Source organism: Grampus griseus (genome assembly GCF_964374135.1).
Source record: "Grampus griseus genome assembly, chromosome: 17".
Taxonomy (NCBI): Eukaryota; Metazoa; Chordata; class Mammalia; order Artiodactyla; family Delphinidae; genus Grampus; species Grampus griseus.
Window position 1 is genome coordinate 77,253,518 of NC_139011.1, and position 21,040 is coordinate 77,274,557.

Below are 21,040 nucleotides of genomic sequence, written 5' to 3' on the forward strand. Positions count from 1 at the left end.
CCCACGATAAGTGATGGCGAAGAAGAAAATAGGCCTCATTCACACATACAGGTGTCAAGCGGCCGACGAGAACCCAGAGCACCGTGACCTGCGTCCAAGGGTCACGGAACGGTCCTCGGGTTGTGAGAAGAGGAGCCGACCCCCTTCCCCCAAATGCAGAAAGCGAGCTGCAAGCCCTTACCTTGGAGGGCCTGCAGGCTGTGGGTCTGTACGATGATGCAGAGCTGCAGCACCAGCTGGGGCGCGCTCTCCAGGAAGGTGGCGAGCAGGTGTAGCATGCTCACGTCTGCGTACTCGTAGACCATCTTCCAATAAAACCTCCACCGGCCACTCTCTGCGCCCCGTCGACTTCGAATGCCTAAGTATATCGTGTGGAAATACCTAGAAAGGAAACACAGAGAAAAAGAAAGACCGGAGTGATAACTCATCCTTCAAACACCAGGGCTGTTTTTTCTCTTCCGCAAACCACCATATATGCGCAAGCACGTCCATGAAACAACTACCTTAGTGGCTTATCCCTTAAGGCCCCAGGTTGGCCCTTATTCTTAAAGGTTCCCTTTGAGGAGTCACTGCAATTTTCGTCTTCGTTAAAGCATTCCACTGCCTTGTACTATGAAGAGGGAGGTGAGACACAGGTGTAGAAGGGATTTTCCACCTTGATAATCGACAGACACCCTTCCTGGTCAGTTCCACCATGTGCTCAATGGTCCTCAGCAGATGGATGTCTCCAAGGGCATGAGGCAAGTCAAGTTCTAGGACGTATGTGTTTGTAAACCCTCCTGATGCCTTTTTCAAAAACTTTTACTATTGAAAATGTCAAAGCTATACAAAAGAAGAAAAAAACAGTGTATTGAATCCAAAATAAAATTACCCCACTGCTTGAAGAAAATTTCCTGATAATAATCACCAATGTGGTAACCTTAAGTATTGCATATTAATTTTCCAAAAGTGTTTGGAAGAGTATGAGAATGAAAGCAGGCTTGGCAATCCTGAAAGCCAGTGCCATTTCCCGTTGGGTGTGAAAGAGGCTGTCTCTGAATGGTCACCACATTTTATTCTGACAAACTTGTATCTGTTCTTTAATACCATGAAAAAGAAGTCAAATTATCCTATGGAGAGAAAAGACAAGAGGGTATAGATACTACGAAGAAAGTAAAGTGACATAGTCTTTGATCTAATTACTGCTCTGGCTTATCTTGTTCTTTGGGTCATGATGTGCTCACTCCTTATGAATAGTGATGAAGTTCTCAAAATCAGGTCCTTGAGTAACAGGCCGGCACTGTTAGGGAGAGAGTTTCTGAAACTGGTCCTCCTGCATCACCTTTGCTTCTGATCCATCCCCTGAGGGTCACATTGAACAAATCCAATTCATCTTTTCTACACAACCTTTCTAATACTGGAAGACACCTCAGAGTCCCCAGAGATTTCCACTTTCCTCCCCTCCCTTCCAAAAGTCCTAGTGTCCCCAGCCACATGTCCCATGACCCCCCAAGTCCCCTGACACCCTGGTCACTCTCTGAACATGCTTCAATTTCTCCTTCACAGCACTTGGAACTTTAATTACTTCTAAATGTAATATGTATATATACAATGGAATATTACTCAGTTATTAAAAAGAACGAAATAATGCCACTTGCAGCAACATGGATGGACCTGGAGATTATCATACTAAGCAAAGTAACTCAGACAGAGAAAGACAAATATCATATGATACTGAAACGGAGCAGGACCCTATTGTTCTTCCCTGCCCTGCCCCCACCATGTCCTCCGCCTGCCTTTTGTCTGTGGAAGAAAATTAGCCAAAGAATAAGTTTAATCAGAGAAGTGAGAAAATGCAGAAACAGAGGAAAACAGTCCTAGGAGACCAAATAATAATAGTTTAGTCATTGAGCATAGTCAAGGACCTGTAGTTCCTCCTTAAGGGCTATGGATAACATTCTGAGCTGTATCCTGGGAGCTGTCTTACAGATACTGAAGAAGGTAACTACATGATGAAGGTAACTACTACAGCCTGGGGCTGTAGCCATGACAGAAGCTGTCACAATTCCAAGAATTGGCCTCAGAGAAATGGAAACAAACCAACCCTGGAACTGAAGATTATCTGTACCTAAAACAATCGAGATGACGCTGGTCAGACCACCGACGACCAATTTCAAGATGCCTGTCAGAGCTGCCTGTGCTGTTTCTGCGTGTAGCCCCCTCCCTCTGCCTATAAAAACTCTTGCTCCTTGAGTGGCGGCAGGGAGTCGGCCTTTGGACAGGAGTCCGCCCTTCCCCCGGTTGCTGGCCTCCAAAATAAAGCAACCTTTCCCCTACCAACACTTGTCTCTCAAGAATTGACTTTTGAGTGGCGTAACAATATCACTTCTGTGCAGAATCTTAAAAAAGTGACACAAATGAACTTATTTACAAAACAGAAACAGACTCACAGACTTAGAGGGCGAACTTATGTTACTGGGGTAATGGGGGGGGAGGGATAGATTGGGAGTTTGGGATTGACATGTACACATGGCTATATTTAAAATAGATAACCAACAAGGACTTGCTGTACAGCACAGGGGACTCTGCTCAATACTCTGTAATAACCTAAATGGGAAAATAATTTTAAAAAGAATAGATACATGTGTACATATAACTGAATCACTTCGCTGTACACCTGAAACTAGCACAACATTGTTAATCAACTATACTCCAATATAAAATAAAAATTAAAAAAATAAAAATAAAAGAAATAATATGGATTTATGTTATATTTTCCCTCCCTGTGAATCCAAAGCTTTCCCCTGCTATAAGTGTCTTGATCAAGTGGACTGTAGGTCAACATTCCTAAGCTGCTTTGCCACAGTTTTTACTGATTTATGTAAAATTGGTTTGTATATTTTCCTTTGTGTTCCATTTCATTCATTCCTTCCATGAATCACATTTGAAAATTTGATTCTGGAACAGAAATAAAAGGTGATTTTGTCTTCCCATCACAGTATTATGGTATAGGACAGTGGCAGGGGGGAAGGTAGGGGTTACCAGAGCCACAGGGGCTCGCTTAACACCTATACATCACTGAATACAAAGGTTGCCTTCTTGCTTGAAGAAAGTTGACCAGAAAGTCGAAGTCCTTATAATAATTTTATCTGACTACTTAAAAATTCCAAGGTTACGCCAAAACACATGCCTTATATATATATAATATATAGTTATACAAGCATTATATATATGGGTAACATGAATGTGCAAAAGATTTCAGAATTTTAAAAATTCAGAACATGCAAACATTTCCAAAAAAGCCCAAGGAAACTACATATGTAAAGACACAAAGATGAGGAAAATGCCCTGCGTTCTGATAAGAAGTGTATTTGCCTATGTAGCACTCTTGGCCTGAAGTACATTTTGCACATTCACGTTACCTTTTCTTAGAATGACCTTGTCTCTTTTCTCCACTACGGAAACTTACAGTTGTGGTTTAAAACTCTGCTGATGTATCTCACCTCAGAAGACCTTCCTTGATGACTCCAACCGAGAATCCTTCCCTGCACCCAACTTGCACATGCCGCTAACACGGGAGCTACCTCACTGGGTGGGTTTATCTGTTTCTGTGCTGGCTTCTGCTCCAGACCTCCAAGGCTGGAGGGCGCTCACTCATCACTGGAGCTCACCATTGAGCACTATTTTCTGTTCACGCTGGGATTCATCAAAGTGTGTTAAGTTGAATTGGGGGGAAAGTCTCAAATTCTATTTCTTTATAATTAGTTATTTTCATGAGACGGACCAAGAGCCTACATCACATCAGTTTTTGCTTCCAGCTGGAAGCACACAATGGTCTATGCGATTTAGTGGACATTAGCGCTATTTAGAGTATTACACAGTATCAGGAGAGTTTTCTACTTTCTCTAACTCAACAGTGATGGACATCAGGGGTCTTATGCCCACAGCTCAGTCAGCTTGGGCTTTTCTCAAGTCTGTGCTCTGAAAAACGATGACAATAAAGAGGCTTTGCGATCACAATTGGTTCTCTTCCATCTTGTCAATATGTAAATGGTTTACCACATTCTGTCACATTATTATTTTTTCTCACCACCTTATTTATCAGCTGCCGGAAGGGAAGGTTGGAAGAGAAGAGGCCCAATGAGTGTGAGTAGAAATGTGGACCATGAGACACAACTGTTCCCACCAGTTCCTCACATCACATGGTACGAAAATGTTGCCCCACATGAATGGGGGATGAAAACACAAATCTGTACTTCAGTGTCAGGTTCCTTCCCCTCTGCCACGGCTATCTCCTGTGTGGGCTGTGTGGACACCAGCCCTCCAGTTGTAGAGCGAGTCCCTGAGAGAGGTCTTTAGGGCTTCAGCTCTTGTTCTACATTTGACCTGTATCATGCAGTTCCACGTCTGCTTCCCCAGAGCGTCCAGCCAGAGGGTTGACTCTAGGGAGATCTGGTTTCATAATAAGTTACTTCTCAGGGCAGGGAATTTTGTCCACGTTGACAAACAGCCCCAAACACCTCTCACCTAACTGGTAATACCAGCTGTTCTAGAGACAGAACATCAATGCAGAGAGCAAAGGAAGACTGGTCATATCTGTCATTCAGTTCTAACAAATGGGGACAGATGAGGGATTATTCAAAGAAGCTAGACTATTGTGTCTTTTAATCTAGTAAACTGCATAGGGAATTGAGAAATAAATATAAAAGAATAAGCTCATGGGTTCTTTTCCACAGAAATTTAGAATGACGTGAAGAAGGACTTGTGTTCCAGTGAAAAGTCCTTGTGTTCCAGAAACAGGAGCAGAACTGTCAAGTTAACTCTTCTGTGCAGATGTCTTGGTTTGTTTGTGTTTTTAATAGCTACCAGGACAAGAGCCTTGGAGTTACTTCTTGTGTTAAGCACCCGTAGGTGAGTTTCAAAAAGGGAAGAGGTTTTAGAACGGAAATATTCTGTAAGAAGTTATAATCCCTTTGGTAAGAACTAGTGATGTGGTAGACGTGAGGCCTCAGGTCTGAAACTGAACCCCAGGAGACAAAGAGGCCCCCAACGAGGGACAGCTGTGTAAGATGTCCCTGAATCAAAATCAGGACCAAAGAAACTTGGGAGGCGCTGAATTGCACCCTTGGCCGTAGACAGCTATGATGGCAACGTGAGCCTGTGCTGTCTGCCTTCCACGAAGGGCCCTCATCATGGCTGCCTCTACACCTTCACTCAGTGGATCTGACAAGATGCTTCCACTGTGCTCCATCCAACCCACCAGTGGAGCCTGGGAACTTAGGATGCTGGTCAGAGATGCCGAGAGGATGCCTTGATATGTGACTCCACAAGTTAGCTTTTTTAAAAAATAAATTTATTTATTTATTTTTGGCTGTGTTGGGTCTTCGTTGCTGCGTGCGGGCTTTCTCTAGTTGCGGCGAGTGGGGTCTACTCTTCATTGCTGCACACGGGCTTTCTCTAGTTGCAGTGAGCGGGGTCTACTCTTCATTGTGGCGCACAGGCTTCTCACTGCGGTGGCTTCTCTTGTTGCAGAGCACGGGCTCTAGGCGCGCGGGCTTCAGTTGTTGTGGCACACAGGCTCAGTAGTTGTGGCACACGGGCTTAGTTGCTCTGCTGCATGTGGGATCTTCCTGGACCAGGGCTCGAACCCGTGTCCCTTGCATTGGCAGGCAGATTCTTAACCACTGCGCCACCAGGGAAGCCCACAAGTTAGCTCTTGAATGGTTCTTGGCAGCCATCTGCTGGGTAGACAGAGTCGAGAAGTTCATGGTTGTGAGCTGCCCTCCTAGTCTAATCCAGACCCTTCACATTGCACTATAACACATGTCTACTCTGGGGGAGGGGAGGATGGCTGACGGCCTGTCCCTGGAAAACGACCCTTTGCATCCTTGAAGACAAACGCCAAGCAGTCTTGTCTCCTTGGCATCTGTGTTATTATGATTTAACTGGGAAGTATTTTCTCCCCTCTGATTCTGATGGCCACTTAGCTTCTGATCCCAGTTTCTTTATCTTAAGGTGGAGAGAACCGTACCTCCTTCACGGCTATGTGAGCGTTAAACAAGAAGGTGTGTCTCGTGCACGTGCTGCGTTCACGGTGTGCAGGGATGTCGCTGCACACCAAGGTTATCGGTGTTCTGGGCTCCTCTATAAGGCCACCTCTTTGACCCTAAAAATTCAGGTGGTTTTGTCTTCAGTTCTTCTTGTTTCCTTTAGGCATTTTATTCTGGGGAGTGTTGGATTTGGCCTTTGCCTGTTCTCCCCGAGGGCAGATACAGAAGGTCACCACTCTGCTGGGAAACAAGGTAGTTTCTACACCTCCTGAGTGTCAAAGGGATCCAGCATGGCGTCCAGGTGGGGCTTGGAGGCGTCACTAAGGTTCTTTTTCTTAGGATTCTGCTTTGCTGTATTAATAAAAAGACAAATAACACCCAACAGGCATAGGTGACCAAGGAAGTTGATGTCAATGAAAAGACATTCATATAGGGAGGATTTAGAAAAGGCCATATTTATGGTTAAAATTTTAGCATAATTACCAATGAATTGCCTTCATTTAAGAAGGAAAAAAGTTTCAAGTCTTCATCATCGAGGATGAAGTATGCAGTAAGCACGAGAGGGTAGTGGCTTAAACACACAGCTCTCATTCCTGCTGACAGGAGATGTTCCCGGTAAACCCCACTCTGAAATGTCGGTGTGTCCAACTCCTCCTCTGAGGTGAACACGTTCAGAAGATGTTTGCCATCTTTACTGTATGACTGACTCATTTCCTGATAGGGTCATTCTAATTTATCGTCCCGTGGAGCATGCTAATGGAAGATAGGGCTTTCCTTACATCACAAAATGACACCAGGAATTCTGCACCAACCTTATCAACATGACCTCATTCCTAAGAATATCTTAATTTTGTAATTTCCTCAGCATTACTGAAGATGTAGACACACAAACACATCTACGTAACTCCCTACCATACCTCACACAAAGACACCCACACGTAACCCACGCCCTCCACATACCTACACAAAATCTAGTCCACTGATTTTCTGAAGATGTAAATTGCATTTAAATTCTCAGCTCCTTTTCATCAATATTTTCCAGGTGCAAAGAGCAACCTGGACTAAATTCACAGCCCCTCACATTACCAACTTCAGACCTAAACATAGTACAGCAAAAGTGATAAGCTAGGGAGGAAAATTCCAAACATTCAGCATGTCTAGCATTATATATCTAGTATGTATTTAATCTACAATTTAATGTGATTGAGATAATCTTTACATTACTTTGGGGAAATGAGATGTATATAACAAGTTTCAGATAGTCCATATTTATGAGGAATACCTCAGTCCTTAAATAATATTTGATCAAATGTTAACTACTGATATAGCTGAATCAGAAATCATTAACAGCTATGAGGATGTTATGCATATATATTCTAATATTGCATTTTCTTTCTCTTATAGCACATGAAACAGGTTAGCTGTTAACAGATGTTATTTTTACTATCTGAAAAATGCAGAATAAAATCTGAGCAGAACAGCTTTAAAGAAACAACATAAATAAACACTGATCCCAGCAACTGGTATTTTCTTCTGTGGCCTGGCTACAAGCAAAGCTTTAACTATTATATATGTATATACGTTCACTATATATATACATCATAATACACACACATATGTCTATCGATCATCTCTCTCTCTCTCATCAACAGTAGGCACTGACAAGGGACGAAGTTGTACCGTTTGTCATCTTAAATATTCTGTATTGAATATTTTAAACAACAGCCATGACCACAAAACCTTGTTTTGACACCAGAACAGCAAGTTTCTGTTGTCTCCATTATGCCAATAACAGTAAAAATGACAATATTCTGTCCTATATTTCTACAGGGGAAAATTTCCTAGTGACTGTTGTTTTAAAATTAGATTCTATTTCCCATCAATCATTCCAAGGGGGGAAAAATGTGCGTTAGGAGGGAACGAATGCATTGCTTGACCTTATGGTTGACCCAAGCGTTAGAGGTCACAGCCCTAAGAGGTCAGTCTGAGCCACGCTGACCCGAGGGGACCGGGGTGCGCTGTCACCCGCGCTGCAGAGCCATCCCCTCACAGCGGCCTGGGGATCACCCCTCACCCAGAGCCCCTAAGCGCTCCAGTGCGCGTGTGCGTGTCGTGCCTCTGCTGTGCCTTTCATGGATATTTGCGATAAGGAAAGAGAGATGGAGGATATCCTCAGGGTCTCCCAGAAATCCTCCAATGGGACAAGAACCTCAACAGCTTTTCCTCACTCACGATACTTTTATTTTTCTCCCCAAAGCAACACTGCCTCTTAGACTAACGAGGCTTTGGCTTTCTCTGCATGTATCTGACCTGTGAGCTGTATTTCCACCTCTCTCTCTCTTGCTCAGATAATTAGAATTAATTTGGGTTCTCAGAGGAGAATAGTACTCAGGGCTAGTAAGATATTAAGAGCTTCTATCACGGTATAGAGCATTCTTATACAGCATGAGCTTACACAACGTGAAAGCAAACTTAGTTAGCATCTTGTGTTTGATAAAAAGGACCTTTGATTGATTTTATTTTTAGTCTTCTCTGAAAATAAAATTTACCTATGGGATATGGTTATTTTTGTCTTGTTTAATTTTCATGCATACCTCTCATAATGATACTTATTACATAAACAAGTTCTCATGTATTCCTCAAACCTAGAGTAGGAAAGAATAGAACTTTTTTCTCCACCAAATAAGTTTCCTTGTAATGGGCAGTGTGACCAGGGTCTCTGGGGCTACTTAGTAAATTCAGCTAAAACAGATGAGAAAGTTCTTGAACTTGAAAGGAAGATTCTCTATTCACTCTGAACACCTCATAGCAACTGGTACCCAGCCTTCAGAGAAAATAAAAGGAGCATTTCTCCCCCAATTATTTTTTTCCTTAGAGTCCCAATATACTAACATTTCATGGTAAAATCAATGTACTAACATTTTAATAGTAAACAATGTGCTAAAATGGAGAAGGGCGGCTTGGAGCTAATACAGCAGTGACTACTATCTGACATAATACTGACATGGTATGACTTAAGACTTCAAAAGATTGAAAGAATACTAATAGAAATTATTATCTATGTTTAGAAAAACAGATTAATAGAATATTTGTTCTTATTACTCAGGAAATAGAGATTGTGACAGAATCAGAACTTCCATCCTCAGCCCTGTTGAATTGACTGATTTTATGACAAATGAGGAAAGTTCCGTTGTGTGCGTGTGTATAATGTTTTATTCTATTTAAAAGACAAGATGTTGCCTTGCAGCTTTTAAATCCTTCACTTGAGCAGACTTATGGCCATTTATACTTTTAAAAGTTGGCTGAAAAATCCACAGGCCTGGGGCATCTGACCCATCACATCCATTGGGCGGCCAAGTTGGTAGGGAAGAGAGAAGGAGAGGCAGGTCAGGGTACCACGTTACAGCCCAGGGTGGGCTGGGGTCCTGCCTGAAAGGTCCACAAGCAGATGTACATTACAGGGATCGATTTCACCAGCACCACTGGACTCTTAGAGTTGTTCAGGCCCAAACACAACGATTTTGCATTCTCCTTCAGACACTTTATTACTGTTCATATTGTCGTCTTATTAGAATTTTATTGTCTATTTATTTATTCATCCATTCTAGGGGAAGAAGAGATTCAAGTTGTGTCTCCCCAAACTCTTGGCAGAATTAGACAACATAAAACATAGTGCTGGGCTTCCCTGGTGGCGCAGTGGTTGAGAGTCCGCCTGCCGATGCAGGGCACGTGGGTTCGTGACCCGGTCCTGGAACGGCTGGGCCCGTGAGCCATGGCTGCTGAGCCTGCGCGTCCAGAGCCTGTGCTCTGCTATGGGAGAGGCCACGGCGGGCCCGCGTACCGCAACAAAACAAAACAAAACAAAAAAAACATAGTGCTGTCAAAAGATGGCGAACAGAAGGACTGTAGGTCTTCACTCACTGGGTCTAAAATACCTCATTCTGGTGCGTAGGAGAGCTTCGTCGTGAGTGCCAGATGCCCATCCCTTTGCCCGGCAGCCTCACTGTCCATGGAGGCATCACCTGTGTCTCGTGTAGCCAGATGCTGAGAGGAGAACCCTAAATGTCCGCTTGCTCCAAGCTTACACTGGCTGGTTTGACCCCGAGCACCTAACTTCTAAGAGCAGAGAGCTGAAAGGCTCCTCGGGCCAGAGTTTTGTATGTTGTGCTATCAGCTCAGGAGGACGAAAGCAGAGGAACTTTCCGTGCTGACAGCTAGCGCTTGTTCTAAGCTTGGAATGTTCCCTCCTGGGGAGGGCTCACATGGAATACAGTCCAGAGTGGCTCATGGAGATGAGTTAGGATGGGGAGAAGACCTTTCTCCATCATCATAGACACAATGATTTCCTTATCCTATTTGCTCAGCAATCTTTGTTCTCAACTGTGTTTAATAACCCAGAGAAAATTTTCTTACCACAATTGGCTGCAAAAATTTAGTGAATGGGATGTGAAAAAACAAAGCGCTAAACATGGCAGGGGGCTGGTCTTCCACCTAAGTAGTCTAACAACATGTAGGGCCCCTTTCGGGACGACCCCAGTCAAAACGTCCATGACCACGTACCAAGCTAATAACTACGGAGATGGTGCCCTAGGAATTGTACCCACATACAAAAAGTTCAGTGTTTCCAAAAGAAAAGTCCCCTTCATCTAAAACAATGAACTCTTTTTTTTTTTTTTTTTGTACGCGGGCCTATCACTGCTGTGGCCTCTCCTGTTGCGGAGCACAGGCTCCGGACGCGCAGGCTCAGCGGCCATGGCTCACGGATCCTCCCGGACCGGGGCACGAACCTGCGTCCCCTGCATCGGCAGGCGGACTCTCAACCACTGCGCCACCAGGTAAGCCCTAAAACAATGAACTCATTTACTCATTCATTCACTCAAGTGTTTATTGAGCATTTATTTGGAGACAGCACTCCTCTGGGCTCTGGGAATAGAGCAGGGAATGAAACATGTACAGACTTACATCGTAGTGGGGGATGACACACAATAGGCAAGATAAACAAGTAGAAGGTAAAATATAAAAGCTCATGCTAAGTGCCAAGGAAAATATAAACCAGGAAAGGGAGTGAGGAATGCCAGGGTGCTTGTCAATTAAGTTATATAGCCAGGGAAATTCCCTGGAGAGATGAAATCTGGGTCAACATCTAAAGGAAGGAGAGGAAATAAGCCATCTCCACTTAAAACCTGAGGAAGAACATTCCAGGCAGAAAGGACAGGAGGTCCAAGGGGCTGAGGTGGGCATGTGCTCCTGGGCATCCCAGGAGCACCAGGTAGGTGGGTGTGAACGGGGGAGGGGGCAGAGTAAAAGGGAAAATGGGAGGGTCTGGTCTGGTCACAGAGGGCCTGGTGGGCTCTGTGTGGACTGTATCAGTGAGTAAGGAAGCGATTTGCAGGTCTGAGCAGGTGAGAGACACAATCTGGCCACGAGGTTCCTCTGACAGCGGTGCTGAGCATAGAATGAAGGGGAGCAGAGGAGAATCAGCGCGGTTATTGCAATAACCTCGCAAGTGATATTGTTTGGATCTCGATAGTAGCGGTGGAGAATGAGGCAGATCCTGGGTATTTATTTGGCAGTTAAGGCCAATGGAACTTGCAGCCAGATCAGATGAGGGTGTGAGAGAAAGAGGAAGCAATCTTGATTCCAAGCTGTTTGCCCTGAGCTACTACGGAGATGGAGCTGCCACTTCCTGCAACGAGCAGATTACTGGATGACGATGGACTTCACACGTGGTAATTCTGAGATGTTTTTAAATATCCAAGTGGAGATCTTGGGTAGGCCATGGGATCAGAGTCCCCACTTCAGGCCCACTTAACGATGATTTGGGAGGCATTTTAGAATTTAAAGCCACAAGATGGGCTCACCTTTTTACTTACACTGAGACTGTGCCAACCTCGCTAAGCATGGTGCACCTCCTCCCTAGGCTTGGGTTTGAGGCCCACTGAGAAGGCTTTGCTTAAAAGGCACCAGACCTGAGTACATCAGGCAACCTCGGGACAGGGCATCCAGCTTCTCTCGGGGAGGGTGAGTGCTCGGGGGGTCTTTCCCTTCCCACAGCCTACCTAAGGGGGCGCCGGGGTTATTTCAAACTCCTAGGAGAAAGTTGAATGGTAGGGGCTTGGAATTAATGTGATAAAGTTTCCGTGATGTCGAATCCTAGATGCAATTGTGGTTGCCTTTTCTCAGAGGATACGCTGACCAAAGTGACACAGGTATCTTTAGAAAGTCCATCTTTATAGAGTAGCCGGAAGTGGCTGGGCCGCCCCTTAATTGAACTAGGAGGATTGGAGACACAGAATCCGGGGAAGCTTCCTGGCGAGTTGAATCCCTGCCCATGGCCCCTTGTCACCCGCGCTCTGGTACGAGATGAGGCTTTTCTCTTAACCCCTATGAAGGCAGCTTGGAAGGGCTGAGGAGTGAATGCCCTGGGTCAGTCCTCTGCCAATGACCAGAGGTATGGTTGGAAAAATACCCCAGCTGCCTCAGGTGCTGTAATTCTGAAGTGAGTCCCTGGGGGGCTTGAGTCCCCGAGGCCCACAGTACGACCTACTCATTGACACCCACCCTTCTGACTGTCCTCCCTTCCCGGTCCCACTTCCCCACCCCCACCAGTGCTTCCTAGAATTGCCTTCAAATCAGCCACTTACACTCAAACCCTCCTCTTGGTCACATCACAGGCTCAAAGCAGCACCCTCAACGATGCACTCTCTTCCTCCAAAATACCACTCGCATGGCATCAGTGCCAGTGGCCCCCAGATGGCCCCCAACGTCCTCTGCTGGGCTCTCCACACTTTCTCTTATCAGGTCTGACGTCACAGGTTATCTGCTCACGTGGAAGTGCACACGTGACCCGCGCAGACTGCCTCCCCGCCCCGCCTGCCCTGTTTCCTTCCTCCTTTGGCGTCGGCTCGCATTTGTCCTCCGGCACCAAGTGCCCAGCCAAGTCCAAGCGCCGCTCCTCCAGGCTTAGCGCAAGCTTTTCCTCACCTCTCTTCCTACCACAGTGATTCTTACTCCCTGAGATTCTATTGAACTCACTCAGCACCCAAAGTCTGGACACCCCGTGATCCCTAATTCTTGAGTGAAGAATAGTTCTGTTTTGCATGCAAACTCCGATCAGTGGGAGATAACTGAGTTGGGAAGCATTCTGAGCTGGTCTTCGAGCTCCTTGGCATCAGTAAGTCATGCAATAGGTATTTGGTCGAGTTGCTTCATATGCTATTTATTTCTGACTCTCACTAGATTACAAGTTCCTGAAGGTGATTACTCTGTGATACGTATTTTCTCTCTCTGTTCCTTTCCAACTCATCGGTCTAAATGTAAGTTCATTGATCTAAACTTAAAGCTGAATTATGAGGTTCAAATATATATGTGTGTGTATATATATATATATATATAATACATACACACACACGGGGTGCGTCAAGAACCAACATCATCACACACACCCCATACATCACACAGGCTCAGCTGAAAATGCATCTCTGTGGGCTGACAGTTGACAGTTGTGTATGTAATAGCATATAAAGTATTTAAAACCTTTTGTGTTGTTATTCTCTTCTTTGAGCGTTCTGTCACACAGACCTTCCTCTTGTGTCATCATATCATATTTTATTATCAACTAGTGCCTGCCAGCCAATTTTCTTTAAAATCACAACATAAGTCAAGAGAGAATGGGAACGTACATGCATTCTTTCAGGATAGAATTTGAGCTCTTCTGGCAATTTATGAACTAAAGTCATGCATTGTGCTTTGGACTCAATTCAACCACATTTGTGGTCAATGAGACTTGATTTTGTGTTTTACGTCACAGAGGAAAATCCGACTGATTTCACGCTTTATTGAGGGGACGGTTTTAGTTGAGGAAAAATAATAGTAGTAAAAATCTAACATGTTCTTACAGCCTTTGCCTGAACTTCTATTGTGGTTTATGGAAATGTGATTCAGGATGATATATTCAATATTAAGACCAATGTAAGGTTTAATTGAAACTTATAGGGCAGCTTTTCTTAATTTACTGTCTATCGTGTAATTTTTAGCACACTGCATGAAGAACAAAAGACAGCCTACACCCTTCTGTTGTTTTACCATAGCCCAGAATTAAATTAAACTTGCTGACATTAAAAAAAAGGAGGTACCATGCCACCCTGACTTGAACTCCCAATATGGTTTTGAATGGCAGCTGAGGGGTGTACATGGACCCCATCGAGGGAGGCTAAGACAGTATCTGAGCAGTTTCAAGGCTTGCTTTTGTTTTTCAACTTTCGAGAATGAATGCACATAATCAGACAAAGGGAATTAACAAAAACTTTCCACCTAAAACACAGAGGCACTGGGTAAAATGCTTTATATGCATTTTCGCTTTCTTCTCAGACACTTAATGAAGGTGGTGCTATCTACTCCCTCTGACCCGTGAGGAATCCTCACCATCAGAGGTCGTTTAGGAAGGTTGCACAGCTAGTAAGCAGTTGAGCTCATCATAGATGCCATTTCTGTTGGTCCCCCAAATCCATGCTATCTACACAGAACCAGACCCACTTCAGCACCTTAAGTTATAAAGCAGCCTCAGGTTTCCAGTCCAGGAAAATGTGTCAGCTACCTATGCCTAAATGGCCACTTGCTCATCTTACATCAAAATGTTATCTGGGGAATATTACTCAGCCATAAACAAGAACAGAAGGCTGCCATTCGCAACAGTGTGGATGGACCTAGAGAATATTATGCTTAGTGAAGTAAGACAAAGACAGACAAGTACTGTATGATATCACTTATATGTGGAATCTAAAAAATAATACAAATGAATGTATATGGAAAACAGAAACAGACTCACAGATATAGAAAACAAACTAGTGGTTACCAAAGGGGAGAGGGAAGGGGGCAGGGACAAATTAGGAGTATGAGATTAACAGATACGAACTACTATATATAAAGTAGATAAGCAACAAGGCTATATCATATAGCACAGGGACTCAGAGCCATTCTAAGTCTTACAAAAGTCTTGGTAGTAACTTTTAATGGAGCATAATCTGCAAAAATACTAAATCACTAAGCTGTACCCCTGAAACTAATATAATATTGTAAATCAACTATACCTTGATAAAAAAAATTTTTAATGTTATTTGGGTCAGAACTAACTCGTTCCCTCAATATGGAGTTGAACCTGATATACCTGTGGATCAGAGCAGGCTTTAAAGGGTGAGATTCTCTAGGGCAAGGCTGAGATTCCTATTCTGGGTCCTGACACGGAGCCATCTGCTTGTCAACAGCTGCCTGAGATACTTCCATTTATTTATTATTTAACTTTGTCACAAATAAGCATGAAAATGCTTTAAAGTGTGGAGGAGCGATTGTCTTGACGCCCACGGCTGCCCTGTGACATGCCTCCCAGCCTCTGTCTAACTTCACTTAGGCTGTTGCTGATGAGTTTATTGACCTCATACAGGGGTAATGAGTGGAACCTTGCCGGCGCTGCGGTCTTTCCTCCTAATCTTTGCCCCGGGACTTCTCATTCTTGGGGCCACCCTTGACCAGGGAGGATCAGAGGAATCGCTGGATCAGAACTCCCTCTTCCCTCACCCGGGGGTGTCTAGCCCATTTCCCGCAGTGGAGACCAGCCCCACAGTGCGCCCCGGGCTGGTGGTCCCTCCTTTCTTGTCTCCTATCCCCTGAAACCACCTCTCCAAATAAACCACATGCACACCCTTGGCTCTTGTCTCAGGCTCCGCTTTCTGGCGGATCCAGGCTAAGATGTTTGCCAGAAGTGAATCCAGAGCTTTACTTTTCTCCTCAAGGATTGTGCGGGAGGAGGAACTAGGTAAGTGAAAGTTGCCCAGATTAAAGACGTGAATTAAAAAACAAAATCTGGGAGAGCAATTAGCATTTTTAAAAACAGATCCTTTTTTATTTTTATTTATTTATTTTTTGCGGTACTCGGGCCTCTCACTGCTGTGGCCTCTCCCGTTGCGGAGCACAGGCTCCGGACGCGCAGGCTCAGCGGCCATGGCTCACGGGCCCAGCCGCTCCGCGGCATGTGGGATCTTCCCGGACCGGGGCACGAACCCGCGTCCCCTGCATCGGCAGGCGGGCTCCCAACCACTGCGCCACCAGGGAAGTCCCCTTTTTTTATTTTTAAGAGGAGATCTCTCTCAAATCCACACGATTTTCTATTTTCATGAAGCCTAACAAAATTCTTACATGTTTCACTTATTGCTCAATTAAGTTTGTCGTCCAGGGCGTGCCACGCCAGCCTATTTCTGTATTCAGTTTTTGTTTCTACCCGGCTCAGGCAAGAGACAAAACGGAAGACATGCTGTTCATAGCAAAAGGAAGACACGTCCTCTTGAATACGGCAGCAGGGTAATCAAGAGTCCCGTGGTTGACTTTCTTATACGACAGGGAGGAAAATACCCTGCCTTTCCTGTCAAGAATAAGAAAAGTACTTGTCCTATTCTCAGAATGACAACAGCATTCAGAGATGAGAAAAGCTAGCAAAGGGTCTTCTTTTAGAAAAATTCCCTCCAAGGTAGTTCAATGTTTTCAGATCATGTGAACTTTTCAGAGCACCCCCCTTCATGTCTACCTAGTTACTGAAAAACCCATTAGTTTACCATCACCTCCCCACCTCCACGTACAGATTCTCTCTCCCATCCCGCTCCTTCCTCCCTGTCTCCCTTCCACTAACTTCTGTCTTTTCTCCATGTCATCATTTAACAGGATATGCTCTTCCTAGATGTTTTCACTCTTCCCCAGCATAAACCAGCAACAAGGAGTAGGATCGTTTCTCAACCTTCATGACACGTTTAAGGACTGCAATTACTAGTTGAGAAACATGGCCTTGATTCATAAAGTATCATAAAGGAATATTAAATTACATGCAGGCCCACTTAAGGTCAAAGAGGAGGATGAGGAAAATACAAAAACTAGTGAAACAAAGAATGTGATTTGATTAATGGGGCATCTTAATTCAAGAGTTGCAGTTGGATTCCAGAAACCTCCATGTGGACATTTCTAGGAACTATAATTTCTTTTCTGTTGAAAGGAAAATCTTGATGGGAAGAGACACGAAGGCCCTTCTCAGATCACGTTGGTCTCCCATCTGCTATTTCCACTGAATTCCTGAATTTACTGAGGGCAGTCACATCCACTTTGGGGGAAGAGCTAGGCATGACGTAACTGCATCCTACAAAAATGTTTTAGACCTAAATATAAAGCGTAATGGTTAAAGTACGCGTTCACAAACTATCAACATTTCCATTAAAACAGACTTAAAATAGACTTGCAAATTCAGGATTGTTTGCTTTATGGAGTTCAGCTATGAAATAGATATGTTCATTAATTTGTTTAACAATAGAATGAATGTTCATTCTGAATCTAATATACACACATCACTATGCTAGTCACTGAGAGATCCAGAAATGACTAATAAACAGTTCTTGACCTCATGGTGTGTATAATCTAGTAATAGGGAACTGCAATGTCGCCCCTTAAAATTATAAATCAAGTATTTAAATAGACTCTGGAATATCTTTCTCTCTCCCCCTCTGGTCTCCATTTCTTTCTTCACATAGGCAACCATGAAAATGTGTTTAATATGCATTCTTTTAATTGGCATTTGTTCTTAAAAAAAACTTTTCACTTAGAAATAATTTTAGACTCACATAGAAGTTGAAAAAATAGTATAGAGTTCCCAAGTGACCTTCCCCAAGAATCCCCCAAAGATAACAACTTACATAATCATATTACAATTATCAATCAGAATTTTGACACTGACACTGGCACAATACTATTAACCAAGCTACACACCTTATTTTGACTTCCATCAGTTTTTATAAGCACATTATTTTTCTTTCTTTGGTGTATAGCTCTATAAAATTTTATCACGTGTGTAGATTCATTAAATTTGTCATGACAGTCAGGCTAAGGTTATCCTAAATAAACTCCCTGTGCTCCCATTTATAGTTATACTCAACCCTAAACCTAACCCTGGCAACTACTGATCTGTTCTCCATCACTGTAATTTTGACATTTCAAGAATGTTAAATAAACAGAATCATACAGTGTTTAATATTTTGAGATTAGGTTTTCTTCGCTCAACTTGAGATTCATCTAAGTCATTGCCTGTATCAGTCAACCATTTCTCTTGATCGCTGAGTAGTATCCTGTTGTATAGAAGCACCACGGTTTGGGCCAGCTCCCATAGCGTAACGGTTACCACGTTCACCTCACACAGTTTATCCGTGTACCCTTTGAAGGACATTTGGGTTGTCTCCATGTTTTGGTGATTATAAATATAACTGCTGTAAATATTCAAACGCACGATTTTGTGTGAATGTATGCTTCCTTTCTCTAGAATAAATAACTATAAGTGGGCTTGCTGGGTCACATGGTGAATGTATGTGTAACATTCTAAGAAACTGGCATTCGTTCTTGTATTTGTTCTGTTTGCATGCATTTGCTTATTAAATGGCATTGTATTAAAAATATTTTACTTTCTTTTTCATCCAGTGCCATGTTTTTAAGACCCACAGGTATTGCTACATGTATATCTAATTCATAAAGATATTCCCTTAATTGCTGCATAGTATTGCAAGGAACTCTTTACTGCAAGGAACCCTATAATTAGCCATTTTGTAAAGCAAGTGATTCTTTGGAAAGTGTATACCCCACAAGTAATTTGTTTAGTGAATTTAGGTTTCTACTTATTGGGTTTTCTAATATAATGTGTATCTTTATTACCTTTGGATTTGCTTCATGGTTTTACACATTGATCAAAACATCCTCAGGTACTAACAGCAGCTGTCTAAGTTCAGAAGATGCCTGGGTATGCCCGTCTCAGGGATGTCGAGGTGACGAGTTCAGGAAGTTTAAGATCTCAGTAGAAAGCTTCGAGGGAGCATGACTTCATTATTGTTGAACTCAGTCACTTTGGGTAGAAGGAGCAACCCTTCAGATGCATTAAACCAAGAGGATTCAAATAGCTTTATGAGGTACTGTGGACTCTAATATATATTTTTATAGAACAGCACGTCTTTCCCAAGTTTCTACCCTGAGAGAATTTGGTACTAACGTAAATGATCATTTAGTGCTTGTCATGTGCCAGATACCCTATTAAACCCTATGGGCATTTTCTTATTTTATCCTTGTCTCCTGCCTCTGAAGTAAAGACAATTATTTCCCTCATTTTTCAGGGGAGGAAACTGGATCTTAGTGAGACTGGGTAACTGGAGAGAAGTCACGTAACTACTAAGTGGCACAGCTAGACTTCACTTAACTGCTGCTATACAACCTCATTTATTTTTGTGACAGGTACTGGGAAAAGAGAAATATTATATGCTGATTAAAAAACCACCAGTAATGTCTGATCTGGGTCAAAGATAATGACGATGGTGATGATGACGATAATGACGATGATGATGATTCTATACCATTTATAACCATACCCGATTCATAAAGCCCGTTTACATATATTCTTCCCCTCCATCCTGAAATTAACTCTGTGAATTAGTTGTTTTTCCCATTTCCCGGATTGAGCCTGAGACTTGGTGAGGTTACATGAAAACCAGGAAGTGGTAGAGCTCACATTTAAACCAAACTTCTGTACTCTATGGCTAAAATCTGTTATTACTTCATGTTGCCTCATGTGAGTGTGCTTTTGGTAGTTGAAAATGGGCCGGATATGGAAACACAAAGCAATAGTCTTAATGATAAAATAAGATGATTTATTTTTTTGAGTGGACTGATGAAAGCCTTATCATTTTATAGTCACCTTTTATAGGGAACATTGGGAAACCTTAATGCATCTCAGAGAAAGAACAAGGGAAAGAGAGTCTGTAAAAAGTCTAGGAAGCACAGACTAGAAAATAGAAATGGAATCTTTAGAATCTCTAATTACTAAGTTATGTCAAGTGCAATTATGTTCTCTTTTATTTAGTGTACTACTTTTGTTACTTAAATTTGGTCCGTGTAGAATATTTATGTAGACTCCACGGGCTAATTTGGGATTGTGGACCCCTCTTTCCTTCAGCTCTTTCCCTATTCTATTTTTCTCCACGATTTTAAATACATCAACTGTGAACTGCAGCTTCCTGAGGTAGAAGCAGAGACAGAGGCAGAGGCATAAGAAGGTTTAGGAAGCCAACTTTCCTGGTTGAAGGGGAAATGCCATATTATTAAATCAGGAAATTGTGAAGATTCCACACATATTCACTGAGGGTCCACCTCATTCCCAGCAGTGATCTGGGCACTGGAGACAGAGTTGTGAAAAAGACGGTCAGAGTCCCCCATCTTGGGGAGTCTACAGGTTGTGGAGAAGAGACCATGAACAAATACACAAACAAGGTCATTTCAGAGAATTATTTCTGTGAAGCAAAGAAAACAGAGAGAGTGCATGTGTGGTGGGTAAATTCAATTGAGTAGTTAGGGAAGGGTTGTCTTAGGAGGGGACATTGCAGCTGAGATCTGAATGACATGACAGTGCTAGCCCTGAGAAGGTTCAGGGGAGGGAGCTGCAGGAAGAGAAGGGTAAGTGCAAAGGCCCTGAGGTCAGCATTTTCTGCTCTTCAAAGAGAGAAAGAGGGCCACATAGTGGGGTCACTGTGAGTGACAGGAGATGAGGCTGGGGAGGGAGCCGGGCCAGGCTGGGCAGGGCCAGGCAGCCTCAGTAGGCGGCTGTTTCTTGCTTGCTGGGCAGGGCGAATCCACCTAAATGCTCCCTGTGGACCTGGATTGCAGGAGCATGGGTGGAGGCTGCTGTGTTTCTAGAGGCCAAGCTGATGGTACTTTCCAAAGGCCTAGATGTGAGGAGTAAGGAGATGCATCCCAAGGCAACTTAGAAAATCTGGGACACTATTCAAGTATTATTGTGTAATTTGTGACATTCTCTGGGACATTGATATTGTGTTCCTACGTCAACACGGGGATGTCCCCTCTTTACGCACCATGTACTTTTCCAGTAACATCATGAACCTTTCTTTTGAAGCCTAGACATGAAAAATTCCATCCATAGAAATTGGGAT

The 21,040-nt window shown here is 43.4% G+C and overlaps 1 protein-coding gene across 1 annotated transcript in view; it reads right to left on the minus strand.

The window, feature by feature from the left end:
- The window catches only part of XKR4 (XK related 4), a gene marked incomplete at both ends in the record, with an annotated part of 322,922 nt that overhangs the window by 104,501 nt on the left and 197,381 nt on the right, over positions 1-21,040 (minus strand). Inside the window, one exon of the mRNA XM_082674791.1 lies at positions 182-381. Coding sequence (XP_082530917.1) covers positions 182-381 — 200 coding nt within the window. The remainder of the gene's footprint in view (positions 1-181; positions 382-21,040) is intronic.